The sequence below is a fragment of the Falco naumanni genome, chromosome 13 (genome assembly GCF_017639655.2).
Source record: "Falco naumanni isolate bFalNau1 chromosome 13, bFalNau1.pat, whole genome shotgun sequence".
Taxonomy (NCBI): Eukaryota; Metazoa; Chordata; class Aves; order Falconiformes; family Falconidae; genus Falco; species Falco naumanni.
In genome coordinates, this window is record NC_054066.1 from 30,310,799 (window position 1) to 30,331,918 (window position 21,120).

Sequence of the window (21,120 nt, forward strand, 5' to 3'; positions counted from 1 at the left end):
ACTTTGTGCTGAAAATATTTTTCCAAGGGAACTGTGGCGGGTTAGCAGAGCTTATCCACATATACATCAGTGTGTAAACTCTGCTCCAATACTAGTGACCTGAGTCATCCCTTAACTGGCTGTCTTGCACCAGTTTAGTGATTGCCGTGCAGAGGGGAAGCAGCAGCTATCTGTAGATTCAGAAGGAGCAAGGGGAATAGGCGGCCAAAAGTCTGCAGCTGCGGGACCTGCCTTGCATTCAGTGATATCAGCCCAAAAGCAGATACTCCGAGGAAGATGGGTGGTGTTTAGAGCTTTTCATAGTGAACTTAAAAAGCTGTGTTCTTGTGCCACACATCACAGAAATTATTTTCTCGGCAGTATACAAGCTAGAGAGAGAGCAATACAGCAAGGAATGTAATTAAGCTTAAGTCTATAGATCCATTTAAACGATTCAGCGACAAGATTTACAATCCAGTAACAGTCTATATGGTAATTTGCGTGATAGTAGGTTGGCAGAAATGGGAAAACTTTGTGTGAAGATTATTTGAACTGACTAGGTTTACCAGAATCTCTTGTTTACTCCTGGCACAGGGAGACATTGTGCAACATTTCATTGTGTTCCCCAAAGCAAACAGGAGTGGGGAGGGGTGGGTGAGGAGCGTTGGAGGCAGGAGGGACAAGAACATATAAAGGGAAATAGCTGTCCTGTGGCTTTATTTCACATTTTCCACAAGGTTCATGAATGCAAAATGAAGCTCTTCCTAAGTTGCTTCCTGGTTTCTTGCTGTTGCCTAGTCGGGGCAGTGAACAGGGAGTACTACATCGGTATTACAGAGACCAAGTGGAACTATGCACCTGGCAGCACCAATATTGTGTCTGGACAGCTTTTTGCAGAAGAAGAGTAAGTAAAACAGTTTGCACTGGTTGAGTTTGATTCTTACAACATTGTTCACTGTAGACACCAGGGCAGGACTGATAACACCTGGTGAAGGCAGTGGAATGAAATCATTTTGGTGTCAGTAGATTTTTCTGTCAGACATACAAGGGAATTTTGATTTTTTTTCCTGGCTTGCTTGAGAATTCCATTCCAATGCTCTGCTAATTAAAAGCATTGAAGTGTGTAGGGGTTTTCTGAATTTCTTGTAATTAAATGTTTACTAAGTAGTGACTAGAAAAAGACCTTGAATGTTTAATGATGTTTAATTTTGAATTAAACTGAATGGCCTGAATGGCTAAGGTGCCAGTACTGAAGAGAAGACTTTGGCTGTTATGTTTTAAAATGCAGAAGTTTGACAAATTGAAAGCTTTCCTATTGGGCACAGGTTTCTTTTTTAGATCTTCATTGTTGGCAGCGGTCATTTTCCCTGGTGCAGCAGCACAGCCGGGTCCTTCCATCGACAGTGGAGGAGCTGGGTTGCTTGTTACAAGGCAATGAGGGTCCTGTACAGAATGAGAACAATAAGTAGGATGAGGATAAGCAGGGAGAGGAGGAAGAGAACACCCTAAAGATATGAATAAACAATAAAGAAAACTCAGATAGAAAAGGCATCGGAGATATACTTGAAGGAGAAAAAAGTATTCCTCCTTTGTGTTTTTTTCAGTACCTTTAAAATGAAATAGGACTATATTAAAATAAAAACAATTGTGTGAGAAACCAGATATTAGAAAAATCTTGAAAATATAGTTCTCATTTAGTCTGTACATGAGGGATTAGGAGATTTCCTGTGGTTTGTTTTCTTTACTGAGAGCCAACAATATCTCAGCCACAATCTGCCACTTCATCAACTTTCTTTTTTTTTTTTAAACTCATAAACTACGTGACATGTAAGACACTGCCAGTGATCCAGCAGGCTAGTAATTCTGATAAATGGTGGAAGCAGGGCATGTTGTCTGAAAATTGCAGGGCAGTGTTGTAGTACAACAAGCCGCCACCATTCACTGCACTTTCATGGCTTTTCTCTGCTCTGTGACAATCTGAAGCATGCTAAATGAATTCCAGTTTTTCAGTGGTTGTATGCCTGCAGTGGAGCTGGTGCCTTTTATTGTACTTTTCACTTTCATCTTCTCCAGTTCTCCCCCTCCTCCTGAATCCTTCGACTATGAGTCTGCCCTTGCACAGAGATGGGTATTTGTAGAGGCAGGGAAGAGGAAGAGGGAAGAGCGCAGTATACCCATGAGAAGGAATACTCTACAATGAAATGGTAGCTGTTTAAACAATCCAGGAAGAGCCATAATGTATTTGTATGATTTGATTTGGGGCTAAAAAGCTTCATGCACTCAGAGTTCCAGTAGCTGAGCCTTTGCAACTAAGTTTATACTCTTCAAGTTTCGTGGAGCTCTGAACTGGCATTTTAATGACACTTCAGATCTGTGCTTGCCAAGGTACAAGCAATTCCCCACATGTTCAAAAAGTGCTCAGCCTTGTGGGAAATACTTTACTGCATTTTTGGGCAGTATTAATCTGCATCACAATATGGCTTTCTGGGAATATGAAACCGAGTTGACTTGGTTTCTCATCATGTAAAAGACAAGAAATCAGGAGGCTGCTGAACTTCAGGTAGTGTTACCCAGTCTCCCAGGATTGCTGCCTCCTGGAGTGGGCTTACTTTCAGTCCTTTCTTCCAGCTAGTCCTCCTGAAACATGCAGGGAAGTGCAGGAGGATTTGTTGTTAGAAGTTTGGACTAACAGCATCAGCTAATAGTAGCACTACTGGTTTGAACAGCCAGCATGGGCAGATTCTCTTTCCATTGTAGTTAGCAAATATAAGCACTTTTTCCACAAAGATAACTCTTCTTAGAGACTAAAACACTTGATGAAGGGTACCTGACCCTCAGCACAGGCAAAGGTTGGCTCCAAAGCCATTCCCAGCTGAGAGTTGTCAGAGACACATGGTGACCCCTTGCCAGTGGCTGGTGGTGCTTGGGCAGCATAGTGGTTCAGAGGTACTGATGCCACCATGGGTAGGCAATACCATCTGCATCAGTCTCATTTCATCCTCGCTAACCAAGCTCTCATTTTTAATATGAGTGTTTCATTAATTGAGAAGAGCCATGGTCCAGTAGTTAAGGCACTTAGTGACTGAGGAGGTCATTGCTAATTCCCTGTTCTTATGTAACTTGTTTGTATATTCTTAGGCTGAATCTGTAAAAATGAGACTTTGTTAGGGTAAATCCGTATTAGGCTCTGAGGCTGCAGTTCTTCTTCGTATGTGACTGATGAGCAAGCTGAGGGCTTGGTCTCACTCATTTCAGCACTCTGCATGCTCACACTCCCCCCGTGCATGCACTGGGCATTAGCAGCACCTTGTAGTTTTGCTTATATCCAGACATCTTAAATGTATATTACAGCTGGAAAGCCTGCTTCTGATTGCAATGGAGAAGGGCTATGCAGCCAACAAAACAGCATGATGAGGGAAATTCTTATTTTTAACAGGCTGTGGGAAATTATACAACAATTTAAGCATACAAGTAACAAACTTTGGAGCAATAACTGTTATTTGCCTTGTCCACATGGTCTGAAATTTGGCTGAAATTATATCAAATACTCCTATCTTCAGTCTAGAAAATAGGTGGAAAAAAATTTAGGTTGGTGCACAATATTTGATCTCTATATGGATGCCTAACTTTTTACAGTAAGAGATGTATTTGCTCCTAAACACAGATACAGTTGTGCACAGTGCAATGAGGGGCTGGTCTTTATTTGAGATACTACCAATTAACACCATTCAAGTATAAAATGAGTATCTGCCACTACAGATGTGTTTGTGTGTTTTCTTTGCAGGCAGGCTGGAGTCTTTCTCAAAAGAGGACCGCATAGGATAGGAAGCACTTACAAGAAGGCTGTCTACACCCAGTACACCAATCATTTATATGATGTGACAGTTGACAAACCTTCCTGGCTGGGTTTTTTAGGCCCTATCATTAAGGGAGAAGTTGGAGATTCCATTATTATTCACTTGAAAAACTTTGCTTCCAGAAGCTACACGCTGCATCCACACGGTGTAAGATACACAAAGGAAAATGAAGGTAAGCTTGAGTCCATTCTGTGCCAGAATTTATCAAAAGTTAATATTTCCCCTGAGTGTGAGAAATGTTCTCTCATCAAACAGAAGACTGGTCAAATAAATAAAGATTTAAAGCAGCACACAATCAAGTTAAAATAGGAACTAAGAAGTTTGATAAGTTTTTCAAGAGCGAAATACAAAGCCAAAAGTGGAATTCATAAAGGCAGCAGTTTTAGATCAACATTTTACCTGAAATAAAGAGTACTTATGTATCACCTGGAATAACAGTATAAAGGTGTGTAAGAGATGCGTGTGGCTATGGAGAATATTTAAAGGAAGAATCAATGCTGTTGTGAAGAAGATATTCTTAACAGTGATAAGTTATAGTTACAAATTTTGAACACTAAATTTTTATATATTTGTATAAGGTATGTAAGAATTCCTTAAAATGGAGAAACAGCTCCTGATTAATTATAAAGTAACGAGGTAAAAGTCTGACCCACTTCAAGAGGTATTGTAGGGATGCTATTGGGATTAGTGATGATTTGCCCTTGCAATAGCTGGTCTTGCCACACTCAGGTGATAGGGGATTTTCTGCACCAGACATCACCAGAATATGGCTCTTGAAAGTTTGATTAGTGGGCCTTAAAAGCAGTGTGTGGATTTTTGAGAATATGATGTCTTTAAAAATGTTTCATTAGGAGGATTTGTGAAATATCACTCACCTGTAATATTCCATGAAGTTTTTCATGCAGCTAGTATGTGACTTGATACAGACCCATTCTGTGGGAGCAGAACAGTGTGTTATGTAGTAGTACATGTGCTTTTTGAAACAATGTTTAATTTTTTTTTTAATGTTGCTCTCATTCCAGCTACACCTATATTCCTTGAGGACATACACAGTATTTCAGAACAGTTTCCAAGATTAATATTGAACAGATGTTTTACAAATATTTGATTTTTTATCTTTTTAGCAGAAGTACATAGTGCCCTCCTAACATATTAAGGACTGAATTTAATGTGCCATTAATTGAAGCACTCCAATGGACTTTGAAGGTAACTGAAGAGACTCATAAGGAGAAGAAAAAGATCTACTCACCTAATTATAAAGATTATTTTTCTTTAACATATATTCAGTCCATTTTACTGCAACCTTTAAAACATGATAGGTGCTATCCTGAGGCCAGATTGTGAATGTGTTGTGTTAATGGTGGCTGCCTGTTATTCTTTAGGTGCTTTTTATCCTGATAACACCAAAGATTTGCAAAAGAGAGATGACACTGTGGAGCCTGGAGGCCAGTACACTTACACATGGCATGTGACAGAAGATCAAGGTCCAGCTAAGGGAGATGCAGACTGCATAACCAGGGTTTACCACTCCCACATAGATGCTCCAAGAGATGTTGCCTCAGGGCTTGTTGGACCTTTGATAATTTGCAGGAAAGGTAAACTCATAAGTAAATAAGTGTGTACATAAATACATATGCAAGGTGATTGATAATGGTTATTGATAAATATCAGTAAAATAATTTACTGGAGGAGGAGAAGATTACAGTTAATTCTGAAATAGCAGCTTTTGGTCATCTCAATTAGCTGCCTTTCAGTGGTATGGGAAGTAGCCTGATTTTGTGTGTGGCAGCAAATATAATTTGCAGAATACTTTGTCCACAAATCCATGTGAGTGAGATGTGTTCATACTAGCAATGCAAAAGGATATGTAAATACTGATATGAGAAACAGATTTACTGTAATCTTAATCACACATAATATTTATTCTTAGTAAAGTTATTTTATAGTATCTATCAAAACTGATTTTTGTTTTCTAAACATGTCTCTTAAGTTTATGTGTACACTCACACTCAAGAAATAGCAAAATATGAAGTAAACAGTGACCAGCCCTACCTATACTACACTTAAAACTGATAGGAAGATAATGACAGTTGCCAAAGACTTTGAATACACCACTTTCTTTTTCAGGTACAATGAATAATGGGAGTGATAAACAATTTGGTGCTGAATTTATCCTCATGTTTTCTGTAATGGATGAAAATCTCAGCTGGTATCTAGAGGATAACATCAGGACATACTGTTCTGAGCCTTCCAAAGTTGACAAAGATGATGAGGACTTCCAGGAGAGCAATAAAATGCACTGTGAGAGAACATATTAATGTCACATGTCATTGATATGGTGAAGTAATGTTTTTATGTGTTGTCGTTTAAAGATGAACTGTAGATAATTTCTTTGCTTATTTTTAAGCAGGGCTTTTTCTTGAAGGATTAAGAAAGATCCTTTTAAATTTTTTAAAAAAATAAAATTAAAGGGAATGGCAAATATTGTGCATTCAAACCTTTAGAGCTGTGATATAAAAATCTTAAGGGCCAAGAACCTCTTTGCCAATATAACTTCCCAGGCACTCTAAACAGAGTTGTGTTACTTTGTTCTGTTTCTTAGTCATGAGCTCTGTACTATAATACCACAGTTTAGAAAAACAGTTTCTACTGGTAGTGTCAACAAAGAAGAGACCTTTGGCTCTGACATGGATTCCAGAATCATAGCAGGAACTGCTGGTCATGCAGGTGGTTGCACAGATAAGTGTGTGTCTGATACTGGCTCACTTTCAGAGCAGAGTTTTGTTTTGACCCTCTTTCTATTTTGAAGAATAGAGCAATCATTGTATGACACCTGTTTTTGAAAAAAGATCTAAGGTCTGTGAAGGTAACTGTAATAAATAACATTTCTTTTAGCAATCAATGGGTACATGTATGGATACCTCCCAAACCTCACAATGTGTGTGGAAGACAAGGTAAAATGGCATCTTTTTGGCATGGGTAATGAAGCTGATATCCATTCAGCCTACTTTCATGGACAGACCTTAATAGAAAGGCATCATCGAGTTGACACCATCAACCTCTTCCCCGCCACATTTATTGATGCTGTCATGATACCGAGGAGTCCTGGGGAATGGCTGCTCAGCTGCCAAGTGAATGACCATATTGAAGGTACAGAATAAGTTCCAGTGATAAGAATATTTTTTTAGCTTGCACTAAGAGTTTATTGAGTCACTTTAGCAGTACTCCTGACCTGGTTCTATGCCATATATTCTCCTCTAGGTGACAAAACGTTTGCAGTAATTAAAATGCAATGTAAATGTAAATGTGAGTGTATTAGATGGGCTTGAGTATGTAGCCACAGAAATCAAGGAAATTCTTGTCTGTAATGGAAATTGTTATCAGTTGGCAGCAATTGGCACAGCTACACTTTTGCAAGCTTCAACTTTAGACAAAAAATAGCATGATGTTTGCCTCGTATTGAAGGTAATTAATCAAAATTTTCTGTTTGCCAACGGAAAAGTTGGGGCTCATTCCGTGTTTGGGCAAGGGGCACAGGACAGGCAGGCTAACTGTCCTGCTGACAAAGACATGTTCTGGGACGTGCATTGGCTAATAGGTGGAGATGATTGCATTTCTCTTCCCTGTGTCTTTCAGGATCAGGTGTTTGATAACCATATGAAATACTTAGAAGATAATTCCATACCTTTCCATGATCTATATCCCCATAAGTGAGTTAGAGAAATAATTTGTCACAAAAGTGGAAAGGAACACAGAATTCAAAATCATTCTCTAAGATTTGAAAATTCTGTTATAAAAAGGAGTATGTTTAACCCACAGATTCAACTACACAGAAGTTGTAAGTTTTGAAATAGCTATCACATCAAGCAGCATCCTGAGGTGGTTGAAGCATCCTGGCAGACTTAAATCCTGCAAATCGGCCTAATCCCTTGCTGTTAAAGGGCTCTATTATATTATTTGTATCTCCAGCAAGCAGTATTGGTAGCAGACCCTCCTCCTAGGGTGCAGAGACCCAGGAGTTTCACAAGCAAACTGTTGGTTACATTTAGAGGGAAGATGGTCTGTCTGGTAGCACCTGGCCTTGACTGAAGTGCTAACTGACACTATTGCTTCCACTCGACCCTAACCTTCCTTCTCTGCAACTGCCGTGTCCGTTGCACCTCTACAAGCAGAATGCACTTTACCCCACCTGTCTGCCTACTGTAAATACCACGGTTGTGTTTCTGCATCCTAGCTCAGCTGGTGTGCATTCTTTTTTATCATTCATCTTCCTTTTCATTTCTGATTTGCATATCCATCAACGGTATAGGAGTTCTCCAGGGAAGAGGAGAGCTCTGTTGGAAGCGGGGAAAGAGAAAACGAAGTGCAGATCCTTCTCCCTGTTTTTCTCTACCTCCTCATTATTTTTTTTCAGGTGGTATGCAGGCCCTTTTTGAGGTGAAAGATTGTAGGAAATCCACAAAAGATCACAATGAAAGTACGAGGATAAGACAGTATTTCATTGCTGCTGAAGAAATAATCTGGAATTATGGCCCATCTGCAGTGAACCATTTTACAGGCCAAGAGTTAATCACTGACAGGTAAATACTCCTAATTAAAGAAGTTTTACTTTCCAAGCAGAATTGATATAAACATGCCAAATAAGGTAAGCCATATGGTAAAACTGACTTGTAAACAGAATTTCTCGTTGTCCTCACCTCTGCTTAAAGATTATCACTAGGATAAATATCAGACCAAATTAGGTCTATTGTTTTCCTTGTAATCTTGCTATAAATTTTGCTGTAATGTTAGTAATTTCACTGAGATGAATTGTAATGTCAGATGTAGGCAGTGACCTCTGATGATTCAAGACGGTTGGTTTTTCTGAGTTAGAGAACAAAGCTAGGAATTCATGACCATCTCCTTAGCTGATGAAAATCACATTAACAGCATCTCAGCTAGCAAACAACTTGCATGAGGTAGCTTTGCCCTTTGCTCTGCATTTACAATTTAAGACCTGGATCAATTCACTGAATACAGAGATTTCTCAGCTTTTTCATCTGTGAGTTAAAGAATACTTAACCTGCTCCACAAGGGATGAGGCATAGTTCACTGTTTGAACAGCGCTTGTAAAACACTGAAAGGTCATTTTTGAAGAGTACGAGTGTAGACTAAATCTACTTACTTTCTATTTAGATGTTACACTTGGTGTTTATATCTACTGCTGAATTATTTGTAACTTTTAAGAAAAGAAGAGTAAATTTCAGGTTACGAAATGTTGACTAGAAATCCTTGTTGATGAGTCTCTGAGCATGCTGGCTTTATAAGGGCAACGCAGCACAGCATCTTGTTCTTTAAGAGACATTAGTGAAGGATAATGAGACAGCCTTATATGAGGCTGCACAAAGTGTGGGGCCAGAACACTGAAAGCAGACCCAAAAGACAAACTCAGCACGTCATTAGCACCTCAGAAAATAGGGCTGTGGTCCTGACTGCCTTTGTAAAGTTTAGCATTGTCGCTTGACCTGTTTACATCTATTGTGATATCTTTTACACAGCGAATCTCGCATTTTTTTTGAACAAAGTGAGACAAGAATTGGCGGCTCTTATAAAAAAGCTGTTTACAAAGAATACACTGATGGTTCTTTCACTGAACATAAAAAAAGTCTCACAGAGGAAGCACATCTTGGACTCTTAGGTAAGATATCTAAAATTGTTTCATGTCAGAGATTTATGAGAGTAAACTATCACTTCCCCTGGCTGGCCAGCAGTGCCCCTCCACCTCCAAGGGGAGGGGTTGTCAGCTCTCCCTGCCTCCTGCAGATGCTGGTGCTGTGGCTTCCTCCAAGAGATGCCCCAGGAAGTAAGGAAGCTCTTGAAGGCAGTGCTGTAGTGGTCCCCAGCTATCCTATGGGAATATGCCATGGTCTCCAAAGGTTAGGCTCTGAATTACAAGGACAGGCTAGGCAGGTCTGGCCCTATTTATGACCTGACTGCCTCTGATGTGGCTCTGAACTGAGTTTGAGGTTCATGCTCATGTCTGTAGGTCCCTTTCCAAAGGGAAGAACACTCCTGCATGTCACTGGGCCTCCATGAGGAATTGGGAATGGAGTGATCCAGTTGCTGCTGGGCTGCCCTGTGATTCAGGCCATGCACCAGGGACCTGGTCCATGGCCCCGTAGGCCCAAGGACAGTTCCCCATGCAACAGGAAAAGCAGCCAGCCACTGATAGCTATAAGCTTGTGGTGATATGTACATCGCTTGATAGGACCGTCTTGTAATTAGACCGTGGCCTCTTTTCTAGGACCTGTTATCAAGGCTGAAGTGGGTGAGAGCATCAGGGTGACATTCCGAAACAATGCCAGCCGCCCGTTTAGCATTCAGCCCCATGGTGTGAGTTACCGCAAGAGCGACGAGGGTGCATTGTACGGTGCTGCCTCCAGAGGTGCGCCCATGGACAGGGAACCTACAAGCGCTGGAGAAGAAGCTGTCTTATATGTTGATGTTTTAAAGGTGGTAAAATGAACAATGTTCATTAGACATAATTCCCAATGTTGATTTCTATAACAGGTACTGGATCTCCAGCCTCTCATGTGAGTCCTGGTGCTACATTTGTGTATGAGTGGAATGTGCCAGAAGATGTTGGCCCCACAGACCAAGATCCAGACTGTTTAACCTGGCTTTATTACTCAGCTGTGGATGCAGTCAGAGACACCAGTTCTGGCCTTGTGGGTCCTCTTCTGGTGTGCAGGAAAGGAGCTTTGCTTCCTTCTGGGAAACAGGTCAGTCAAAAAATCCAAATGGAAGCATTTACATCATTAGTACTTAGGGATGTGGTTCAGCGGTGGACTTGGCAGTGCTGGGTTAATGGTTGGACCTGATGATCTTAAAGGTCTTTTCCAACCTAAACGAGTCTATGATTTTATGATTGTAGTTGAATTTGCTTTCTCCTCCTGAACTGTGTCCTCAGGGCCTGCCATGTTAACAACCATTGAGCACTACCTCCTTTCCACATCACAGCCTCACCTCTGTGCTGAGGGGAATAAATAAAATGAAGAAAGTGGGTTTGTTTTTTGTTTTGGTTTTGTGTGTGTGTGGTGGTTTTTTTTTTTTTAAAGGCAAAATCGGTCTGGCTCCAGATAGACAGACACTGTACTGTGAAACCACCATTGCAGTGAGTGACCACTGGCATTCAGGTCTCAGCTAGGATGAGAATGACTAGAAAAAATGTAGAGACTTTAAAGACCAAAACACACATTCATTTCCAGAGGTGGCTTCTGCTGGTAGAAAGAGTATTACCAGCAGATATCTAGTCACCAGATACAGCAATTAGAGAGCTTTGCCATTGTCAGAATGAAGTATGAATGTATGCATCTAGCCTACTTTATGGATTATACTCATAAAATATTATGCACACAGAATATTTCCTGACATTTTCTGTTCACTCATATGTGTTTTCCTCTCTGCTGTTCTTCTCAACAGAAAAATGTGAACCTGGAGTTTTTTCTACTTGCCACAGTATTTGATGAGAATCTGAGCTGGTACTTGGATGACAATATTTTGATGTTTACACTAAATCCCAATAAAATTGACAAAGATGATGAGGACTTCCAAGAGTCTAACAAAATGCACTGTAAGAAAATTATTAGTTAGCCAAATATTAATTTCTGCAATAAGGATTCTACTTTTGTGATCTCATGTTGGAGACTGGGAGACTGTATAGTGTCAGAGACATTTCATTCCTTTCCATTGCAAACAAAACCATGTTTGAATGCAATTCAATTTCAGCTAAATGTGGTAGTTAAAAATATAATGCCAGTTGTTCAGTGTCTTGCATGACAGTTGAGCATTTAGCACTGTAATGTACCAATGTGCCACTCTGAGCAGACAGAAGGAGGAATTAGGCCTGTAGCCTATGTGCAACCCCTGTGAGTGCAACCAGGCACCAAGAGAAAAATCAGCCTCTGCCCTACAGATGATGTAGCTGAAAGGAAGGTTTTCACAGAATTGCTGACTGCTGAGGTTGGAAGGGAGCTCTGGAGGTCATTATCTCCAGCCCCCTGCTCACCCAGGGCCACCCAGAGCCCATTGCCCAGGGCCATGTCCAGATGGCTTCTGAATGCCTCCAAGGAGGGAGACTCCATCCCCTCCCCGGGCAGCCCGTGCCAGGGCTCGGGCACCCGCACAGTGATGACGACAAAGTGTTCCCTGATGTTCGCAGGGAACCTCGTGTGCGTTAGTTTGTGCCCGTCGCCTCTGGTCCTGGCACTGGGTGCTGCTGGGAAGAGCCTGGCCCCGTCTTCTGTGCACCCTCCCTGCAGGTGGTTATATACAGGGATGAGATCCCCCCGAGCCTTTTCTTCCCCGGGCTGAACAGTCCCAGCTCTCTCAGCCTTTCCTTGCAGGAGCGAAGCCGCCTTGTCCCTTTGTCATCATCCTTGTGGCCCTTTGTTGGACTCTTTCCAGTATGCCCCCGTCTCTCTTGCGCTGGGGAGCGCAGCACTGGACACAGTCCTCCAGGTGTGTCCTCACGAGTGCTGGGCAGGCGGGAAGGATCCCTCCCTCGGCCTGCTGGCAATGCTTTGCTTAATGCAGCCCAGCGCGCCAGGATGCCATTCTCCTTCTTTGCGGCAAGGGCACGTTTGGCTCATGTTCAACTTGGTGTGCCCCAGGACCTATAGGTCCTGCTGCAATCTGACCTTCATCATCTGACCTACTGGCAACACCCCTCCTCATGCAGCCCAAGATACCATTATCCTTTGCAGCAAGGGCATATTGTTGGCTCATTTTGTGTCTGCAACTGAGTCTGGATTCTTTGACCAGCACTGTGGCCCCATTAGGATGAAAATCTTTACTGCTTTAGTAGGGCAGATCTGAGTTTCATACTGATCTTATTTTGGTACTGTAGAAAAAGTGAAAGAACACTTTTAGTTTTGGAACCTAATCCTGCAAATAAGTCCTAATGTTTAAAGATATTTGCTTGTACTCTTTCTTAAATTTTACCCTCAGGGGTGTTCCTACTATTTACAGAGCCTTGATACTGAGCATTCAGTGAGGCCCAGGCTTTGAAAGTTTTGCACAGGAGCAGCTAGAAAGGAGTAGTAACTCAAACTAAAAAACACCTCAGATTGTCTGCACTGTGTGGCTGGAGGGTCTTGCAGGGCATACGGCACGATGCTTTATGCATCCTGCATACTTGGTGGGTATAAAGCAGTGGAAGTTCCAGTTGGTCAAGTCAGCTACCTGTGCTCCAGACATAGAAAAGAACAGTTAGAAATTGTTTCGAAACACTGGGTTTTAAAAGTTGTTTTGTTTGAATTGACTCTCTAGTTTCACTGATGTGATAAAGCATTTTCTTACTGATATTTCTGTCAGTCTAAGGCATCACGTTACATCTAAAGTGGGTATTATTTAATTTGTATTGCAGAATTAAGTAATGCTAATCAAGGTGGGTTTTGCTTCCTCAAATCTTCTACAGCCATTAATGGTTATATGTACGGAAATCAACCTGGTCTTGAGATGTGTAAAGGAAGTGTGGTTTCCTGGCATTTGATGGGCTTGGGGTCAGAAGTCGATGTCCATGGGATATACTTTTCAGAAAACACATTTATAACTAAAGGAACAAGAAGGGATACAGCAAATCTGTTTCCACATACATTTCTCACAGCTATTATGAAGCCTGATTCTGAAGGTAAATGTCTTGCTTAAAAATCCTATTACTAGCTTAGAAACTTTACCTACGAACATTTTATGCTTAGAGACAAGCTTCAAATAGCTGATATTTTAATCCTTTGGGTGCTCACACTGTACAGCTGTGTTTGGAGACAGCAAACTTGCATTCATAGGATATAAGCTCTTAATGCTAAAGCCTGTATTTTTATACCTTCTACGTTTGCTGAATTTGATTACTGCAGGTAGCCATAGGACACAATGAATTTGGATCTTACATGAGCAATAGGCTGTGTCTTAGTCTCTAAACAGTAAATCGACATAGGCAATGCAATCTGCAGATCTGCTAATGACAGGTTTTTGTCCTCAAGTCTTTGTTTCTTGTATGGCCTCTAGGAGTTTTTGAAGTGTCCTGTCTGACAACAGATCACTACACAGGGGGCATGAAACAGAACTACAAAGTGAAACAATGCCATTGGTGGAATGTGGACCTATCTATGTATTTGCATGAAAAGACTTACTATATTGCTGCAGTGGAGGTTGAGTGGGACTATGCTCCTAACAGGACATGGGAATTTGAGAGGCATCAATACCATGAGGAAAGGTACTTTGGAATATACAGAAGGGAAAAAATGCAAAAAAGCAAAAGAGCAACTCACTTCTCTGAACTGTTTCTTCCTCATCCAGGCCTTTCTAGACACGCTTTCTTTGCATATGTATTTTTGGTCTCACTTGAATCTGTGGTTGTTCTCCAGTACTGTTGCCCTGTAACTGTGAGCCAGACGGCATGATGTTCATGAAATGGTCCATGAAATCATCTTGGGGGGATGCTGCATATTTTCTTGAATCCTGGATAGTACATATGCATTTACTGATCTTGGTACAGTCCTTGACGTGAAACGCTTAAAATGTTCATTAAGTTGTAGATATGATGACTACTTTGTCCTGGTATTTGATTACTTACGGTAGGTAACATGTGTTTATCTTGTGTTTATCTGTACTCCAAATAAGGTTTTTACTCCTCTCAGTTTCATTAGCTTACATGAGATAAGCCCATGACTGAATCCATTCACTATGAAGCTTGTCACCTTGTTTTATTCCCAGTATTTCAATCTCCATGAGAGGGAACTGATTGGATCAAATAATTCATGCCAATTAGCAGAAGAGGCTAAACAATGATGAATTTCTATGTGTTCCACCTGTACAATTTCATTTGAGGTTAAAGTAGTAGATTGTAACTGCCTGTATTTTTTTATTGATTTAATTGTGTTTTCTTTTTCTTCAGCTTGATAGCACATTTCCTTGCCCTGCACACCACAGTGGACTCTGTCATAGTTACAAGCACAATTAATGCTGCTATCAGACATTTTTTTCCCCACTGTCTCCAGCCCCTGTGATCTCAGGAGAGAATGGGTCCCTCATATTTTTCAGCAAGGCACTTAAGCTTTACAAGTTCTAGGCTTCACTTCAGATCTGCAGAAGTCACTGAAGGCTCTGTTTTTTGCTGTGCAAGTTGCTGAATGACCTTTTGCAATTTGAAATGTCTGCCAGGCTGAGCACTCAGCATTCTCTCTAATTCTATATAGACTTGTCTATTTATAGTGGGTTTTTAACCTTCCAGGTTAAGAGAAGCCTCCCAGCTTCACCAGAATGTTTTCATGTTGAAGATAGCTGTGGTCAATGAGATTACTGTTTCACTGAGCTGGATTTTTGTTTGATGGTTAATTGACATACCTGCAAAAGATGTTTTAAGTTATGCAAAGAAATGTACAACATATTCTTATCTGTACTTTCTTTATTTTTTGCAGCCCTGGCAATCCGTTTTTAAATAAAGACAACAAATTCATTGGCTCAAAATACAGAAAAGTTGTTTATCGTGAGTACACTGATCAGACATTCAATACTCCCAAAAACAGAGCAGAAGAGCAGCAGCACCTGGAAATTCAAGGTATAGTAATCAGTTTGAAACTGGGAAAAATGCAGTGAAACAAAACAAGAAGATACTAATTGAATAATACTGAGTAAAGTCCTACCCACACCAAGTGTCTAAACCTATGTAGAATTGCTACTTTTAATAGGGTGCTTTTCTTGCAAGATGATGTTCCTTGCTTTACAAGAAAAAAAACCCTTCTGTTTTGCTGCCTGATCAAGGTTAGTATTTTTAAAGTCAGCATAAAACTGGGCAGCAACATCCAAACTGACTTAAAATATACAGTAGGTGCTGAGAGCTTTTGAGACTTAGGCCTCTGCTTAGAGTAGCTGGCATATCATAATGAATATAAGCCAGTATTGTTGTGTATTTGAACACAACAAATTCTCTCTCCTTCTCTCTCTCTCTGCTCTGATCTTTTGTAAAACCAAGTAAATCTTTCTTTTCAATCCAACAGGGCCACTGCTTATGTCAAATATTGGAGATAAAATTTTAATAGTTTTTAAGAACTTGGCATCAAGACCTTTTTCTATACATGCCCATGGAGTAAAAATAGACAGTTCTGTGGTTGCTGTAACTAACCCAGGTATCAAAGCATCCTTGTTTATTTCTAGCGGGTAACCTCAAGCCTTCTAGTAAGGTTTATGAAGCTTTTGGTTTTGGATAGCACAAAAGACTATGGTTTTGTTTGTTCAATTGTTTTTGCCCCAGGTTCTTAAGTATTTGATGCTGATTATAACAAGTATTTCTACAATTAAAATGGCCCTGCTAACTGTTGCTACGTATTCTAGCCCTTGAGAGATCAGTAATTATTTTATGCAGTGTGGATGCACCTTTCATGAAAGCAAACAGGTTTGGCTACATAGGGAGAGGATAGCTTGTGCTAGCTACTATTTCAGAAGTTCCTTTGTGATCTTTAAAAAAGATACAATTGTTTTTATTAAGTCTGTTAAACTGGCAGTGCAGCCACACAAAAATGTCATTGGCAAGAAATGATGGAAGGAGAGGAAACAGCCTCAAGTTGTGCCAGGTGGGTGGGGGTGGGGTGGGGTGTGTTAGATTGGCTATCAGGAAAAATTTCTTCACCAAAAGGGCTGTCAAGCATTGGAACAGGTGGCCCAGGGACGACATGGTGGAGTCACCGTCCCTGCAGGTATTTAACAGACATGTAGACATGGCACTTAGGGATATGGTTTAGCAGTGGGCTTGGCAGTGCTGGTTTAACAGTTGGACTCAATGATCTTAAAGGTCTTTTCCAGCCCAAATGATTCCATGATTCTAAGAGTTGGGGATCTGCAGAAGGGAAATAACTATAAGTTAGCCAGTGCAGTAACTGGGAAGATGAAGTTTAAGACAAATATAATCTGTTTCAAGATGACCTTTTATAGGTCAGCACACAGAAAACTTCTAAAATCCATCGATACATATTTAATTCAGGTGAAACAAAAATGTATGCCTGGAAGATCCCAGAGAGATCTAGTTCTGAGAGAGGAGACCCACATTGTATTGCATGGGCGTACCATTCAACGGTGGACATTATTAAGGTAAACTATTAATAGAAATCTAAAGGGGTTTGTTTGTGACTTCAACACAGATATACCTCCAGCAGAAGGGAGGTGAGTTAGAAACTCTGCTTTCTCTGTCAAGCTATTCCCCCCATCACCATACCTTTGAATTTAAATGTCTCTTGAATAATGCAAGAAAGTCAGGGCAGAATTTGAGAGTCACAGCCCTTCATGTTCTTGCTCTCCGGTTCTTCTGCTCTTGGCATAGGTAACTCAGATTTCATTCTTAAAGATAAACACTTCATAGCTTGCTGAATATCTAATAAGTCATGCTGGAAATCTAACATGTAACTGTGGAACGTAATTCTGCCAATTTTGTACAAGCATCCATTAACTTGACATGACTAATAATTTTTAATGGAAATTCATGTATTCTTTCCTTCATGGCTCAGCAAACACATATAAAAAGTGTCAAGAAGTACATTTGAATAGAAACCAAGCTCGAAATACTAAAACCTAAACTTTATTCTATTTTACTTTCTTGCTTATTTCTAGCAAGAGATAAAAAAGATGCAGTTACTCTTCATAGTCCATTGAATTTGATCCATCGGTAGAATGTAACAATGAAGAAGTAACCTTGTTTGTCTGACACTGGCTGCCTTTATTCCCAGATAGTGCAGCTGTAAAAATAATAGAGCATTTGTGTCTGGCATTAAAAGTGCTTCTGCTTAGTCACATCTTGTAATTATATGACTTTTCATTTGTAATTTCAGGACACTTACAGTGGATTAATAGGCACACTTGTTGTGTGTCATAGACATTATTTGCCATCATTTCATACTGAAAAGAAAGTGCAATTTGCTCTTCTTTTTATGGTTTTTGATGAAAATGAGTCATGGTACTTGGATGAAAACATTAAAAGGTATTCTGCCAACCCACACCTTATTGACAAAGAGGATGAGGAGTTCCTTGAAAGTAATAAAATGCATGGTATGTTTTCTAATTTAGTTAATGCAACTCTGGAAACTATAAAATTCTGTATTTGAAAGTACTGCATATAAATTTGACTTCAAGGTGGAAGACCTGAAAAATTTCACTTAAACTATTTGAAAATGCTGTTAATGCCACTGAATGCCCTTTTTTTTTAAAAAAAAAAAAAAAAAAAAAACAAAAAACACAAACAAAAAAACAAACCCCAAACCTGTGAAAAAATAATCCCACACTGACATTTTGAGGAAAGAGAATTTTTTTGATGAAAGAAAAATTAAATTGGAGCTTTTGATTTGATGTCAGCAAACAACTGTTCTGGATAAGTTGGAAAGGTGATATGCATCCTGAAAGCATGTCCTGGTAAAGCTTACCCTTTACAAAAAGCTGCAGGAAATGCAGATCTTTAAGAACCACAGTATTAGCCATGGTGTACAGCACTTTTTCTTTAACTACAATTTACCTTCTATTTAAATATGGACTGTAATCAGTGCCATTTATAATATGCTGACCGATTGTTTAGGTTTTATATACCATTCAAAGCTGTTACGTTTGCCTGGCATTGGCTTTCAGATCTTGTATTCTATTAAAGTTTAGAGAATAAAAATACACAAAATCTTACTTGTTTTCTCTGTCATGCTCTTTCCCTCTTTTTAGCCATTAATGGAAGGGTGTTTGGAAATTTACATGGTCTGACTATGCATGTTGGAGATAAAGTAAGCTGGTATTTGATGGGAATGGGCAATGAAATAGACATTCACACAGCACACTTCCATGGCCACAGCTTTGACTATAAGGTAACAGGTCCTTTCCACTCATTTCTTGCTCTGTTAAGAATGAGAGGTAGATCAAATACCAAGGACTGCAATCTCTGGTGAAAAGTTGGGTGTTACAATATTAAGCCAGACTTGTAATTTGACCATAAAATTTTTATGCTCCAAACCTGTGTTTGATCAGTGTACAAGAGACAGAGAATATCTGCCAGTAGCATTTGCTGATGGGTAACCTCACGAGCTGTTTCAACAAGGTAGCTGTTATTTTCATGGCTGTGGTAAGACAACAGCTGTGATCTTCCTTCATTTCCACTGAGTTGGTAGTTTATTAATCTTTGAAGCATGAAATGGATGTTGGAAGTGATGCTTCTGTAGAAATGACATATAGTAGATGTCTTTTCACTTAACTCTGATTAAAGAGTTTGGTGGGAATAGGCATAAAAGGTAGCTTAAATTACTGCCATCTGAAAATGCCACACTGTTTAACCGTTGTTTCTTTTTGTCCTGAAGCAAACAGAGGTTTACCGGGCAGATGTCTTTGATCTGTTCCCTGGGACATTTCAGACTGTGGAAATGACCCCACAGAACCCTGGAACCTGGCTATTACACTGTCATGTTACTGACCACATTCATGCAGGCATGGAAGCAACTTACACTGTGCTCCCAAAGGAAGGTAGGAGCTTATCTATCTCAATAATGTTCACTGTGTTTAGAGATGCAGAATGGGGCTCACTGACAGGCCAGGATACTAGGAACCAGTTCAGGCATCCAGCAGTATTCTGTGGCTTAATATTGATGTCTGGAGGCCAGAACGCTGCAAACCGCCTGATCATACTTGCCTCAGCACTCCTGCTCAGAAAACAGGAATAGCTAAAAGACTGGATGTTAACTGACTATTGCTTCAGCTTCACAGCAATGAAATCAAATGTGCAGATTTTTTATTTAAAAATAATTCTTAATGAGACAGAGTATTTCTGTACCCAGGAAGTGCCACTAGTGTCAGACTCCCTCTCAATCTTCATTTAAAACAAAAAGAACAGTTGGTAAATAAATCTGAAGTCATCATCCCTAATAGTTAAAAGTACTGAAAAACTAAGAGTATTTTCTTTCTAAAGGAGTATGTTTTAGCTTTACAGACACTATTACCTTGCTTTAGCAATATTAACTGTGAAAAACATGAATAATTTTGGAAGTTCTTGTTTCTACAAATTTAATATGATATTAAAAGCAAGACTCCTCTGTACTCAAGAGACAGAGCATAACAGATACACATCATAACTGACAGAGAACAGCAGGAATATTTCAAAACGTGTCGGTATATGCATATATAGATAGACAACTATGTAATGTACATGTGTATCTATACTAAAAACATAGGCTGGAATGTTAAACAGTCTAATTCTATTTTATAAACCATTCTGATGTACAGAATACATTGTGCCAAACTTGTGCAGATAATAAAATGGTTGACTTAAATAAGAGTACACAGAAAGAGATGTAGAAACAGACTTTAACTTGTAGAAGCACTATGTTGGACTTTTCATAACCAGCCATCTAAAGTGCATTAAAAATATACCCTGCGGTGCATTTTAAAGTTGGTTTTAAGCCTAACTCACAATATCTAGAAAGTATTGCCACTGCTCTCATTTTGGAGTCTGTTGTCCCTATGTATAGACTATTATTTTGATGAAGCGCATGGCATGTAACCAAAGCTATTTTCCCTCTTACAGACAAAGTCTTTGTTCCCAAGATTATTCAATCAGTTCAAGTGTAAAGATATGGCAGGCACACTAGAATGATGAAAGCATTTTACATCACTGACTCTCCAAGGTCTACCTTCAGGGAAGCGTTTCTTGAGAAATACTATTTCCTGGACAATTCATCTCCACGTGTGTTTTGGAAGACTTCGTTTTGTGGCCAGAAGTGCCATAGACTAAGACAGCTGAATGGATATAACAGCTCATGAGTATCTTTTCCTGTAAATAAAAATAGTATCTTCCAAGCTAAGCACATTCTAGGTCGTGCCTTAATGCATGTTATTTAACTGCTGAGGAACATGGTGGAAGAGCCAAATGAAATGTACATTCCTTTTTTTTCTTTTCTCTTTAAGTTTGTAAATAACCCTGTGTAACAGCAAAATTTATTTTAGTATCTGTCAGATATGTTAGTAGTCACTGCTTGGAAAATAGGGATTTGGTTATTATTTAACCATAGGTTCACACTTAAAATACATATACTATCACATACTTGAACAGCTAACAAAGTTCTATTATTTCTGTTGAATTACTTTATAATTTTTATCCAGTAACACCTTCAACATAATGGATTTAAAAGATGCAGTGGCTGAGGGATCATGGTTGCACAAGATGGTTTTGGTTGTCTGTTACGAAAATAATTAGAAGACAGACAAAGTTAGGCTGAAATAAGCCTGATGAAATTCA

The 21,120-nt window shown here is 39.7% G+C and overlaps 1 protein-coding gene across 2 annotated transcripts; it reads left to right on the forward strand.

Annotated features, from left to right (window-relative positions):
• Positions 1-657: 657 nt before the first annotated feature.
• On the forward strand, positions 658-20,686 carry LOC121096992 (ceruloplasmin). Of its 2 annotated transcripts, XM_040613683.1 has the most exons (19): positions 658-883; positions 3,764-4,008; positions 5,219-5,431; positions 5,964-6,137; positions 6,732-6,986; positions 8,251-8,416; positions 9,374-9,513; positions 10,120-10,260; positions 10,386-10,597; positions 11,298-11,448; positions 13,294-13,506; positions 13,881-14,088; positions 15,293-15,432; positions 15,872-16,000; positions 16,852-16,958; positions 17,693-17,909; positions 18,564-18,703; positions 19,190-19,352; positions 20,410-20,686. In XM_040613683.1, exons 1-19 carry the CDS (start codon positions 732-734, stop codon positions 20,451-20,453), a joined length of 3,210 nt encoding a protein of 1,069 aa, XP_040469617.1. In that variant the 5' UTR covers positions 658-731; the 3' UTR covers positions 20,454-20,686. The 2 variants fall into 2 exon arrangements, with proteins under 2 accessions (XP_040469617.1, XP_040469618.1); XM_040613684.1 differs by lacking the exon at positions 15,872-16,000.
• Positions 20,687-21,120: the final 434 nt, after the last annotated feature.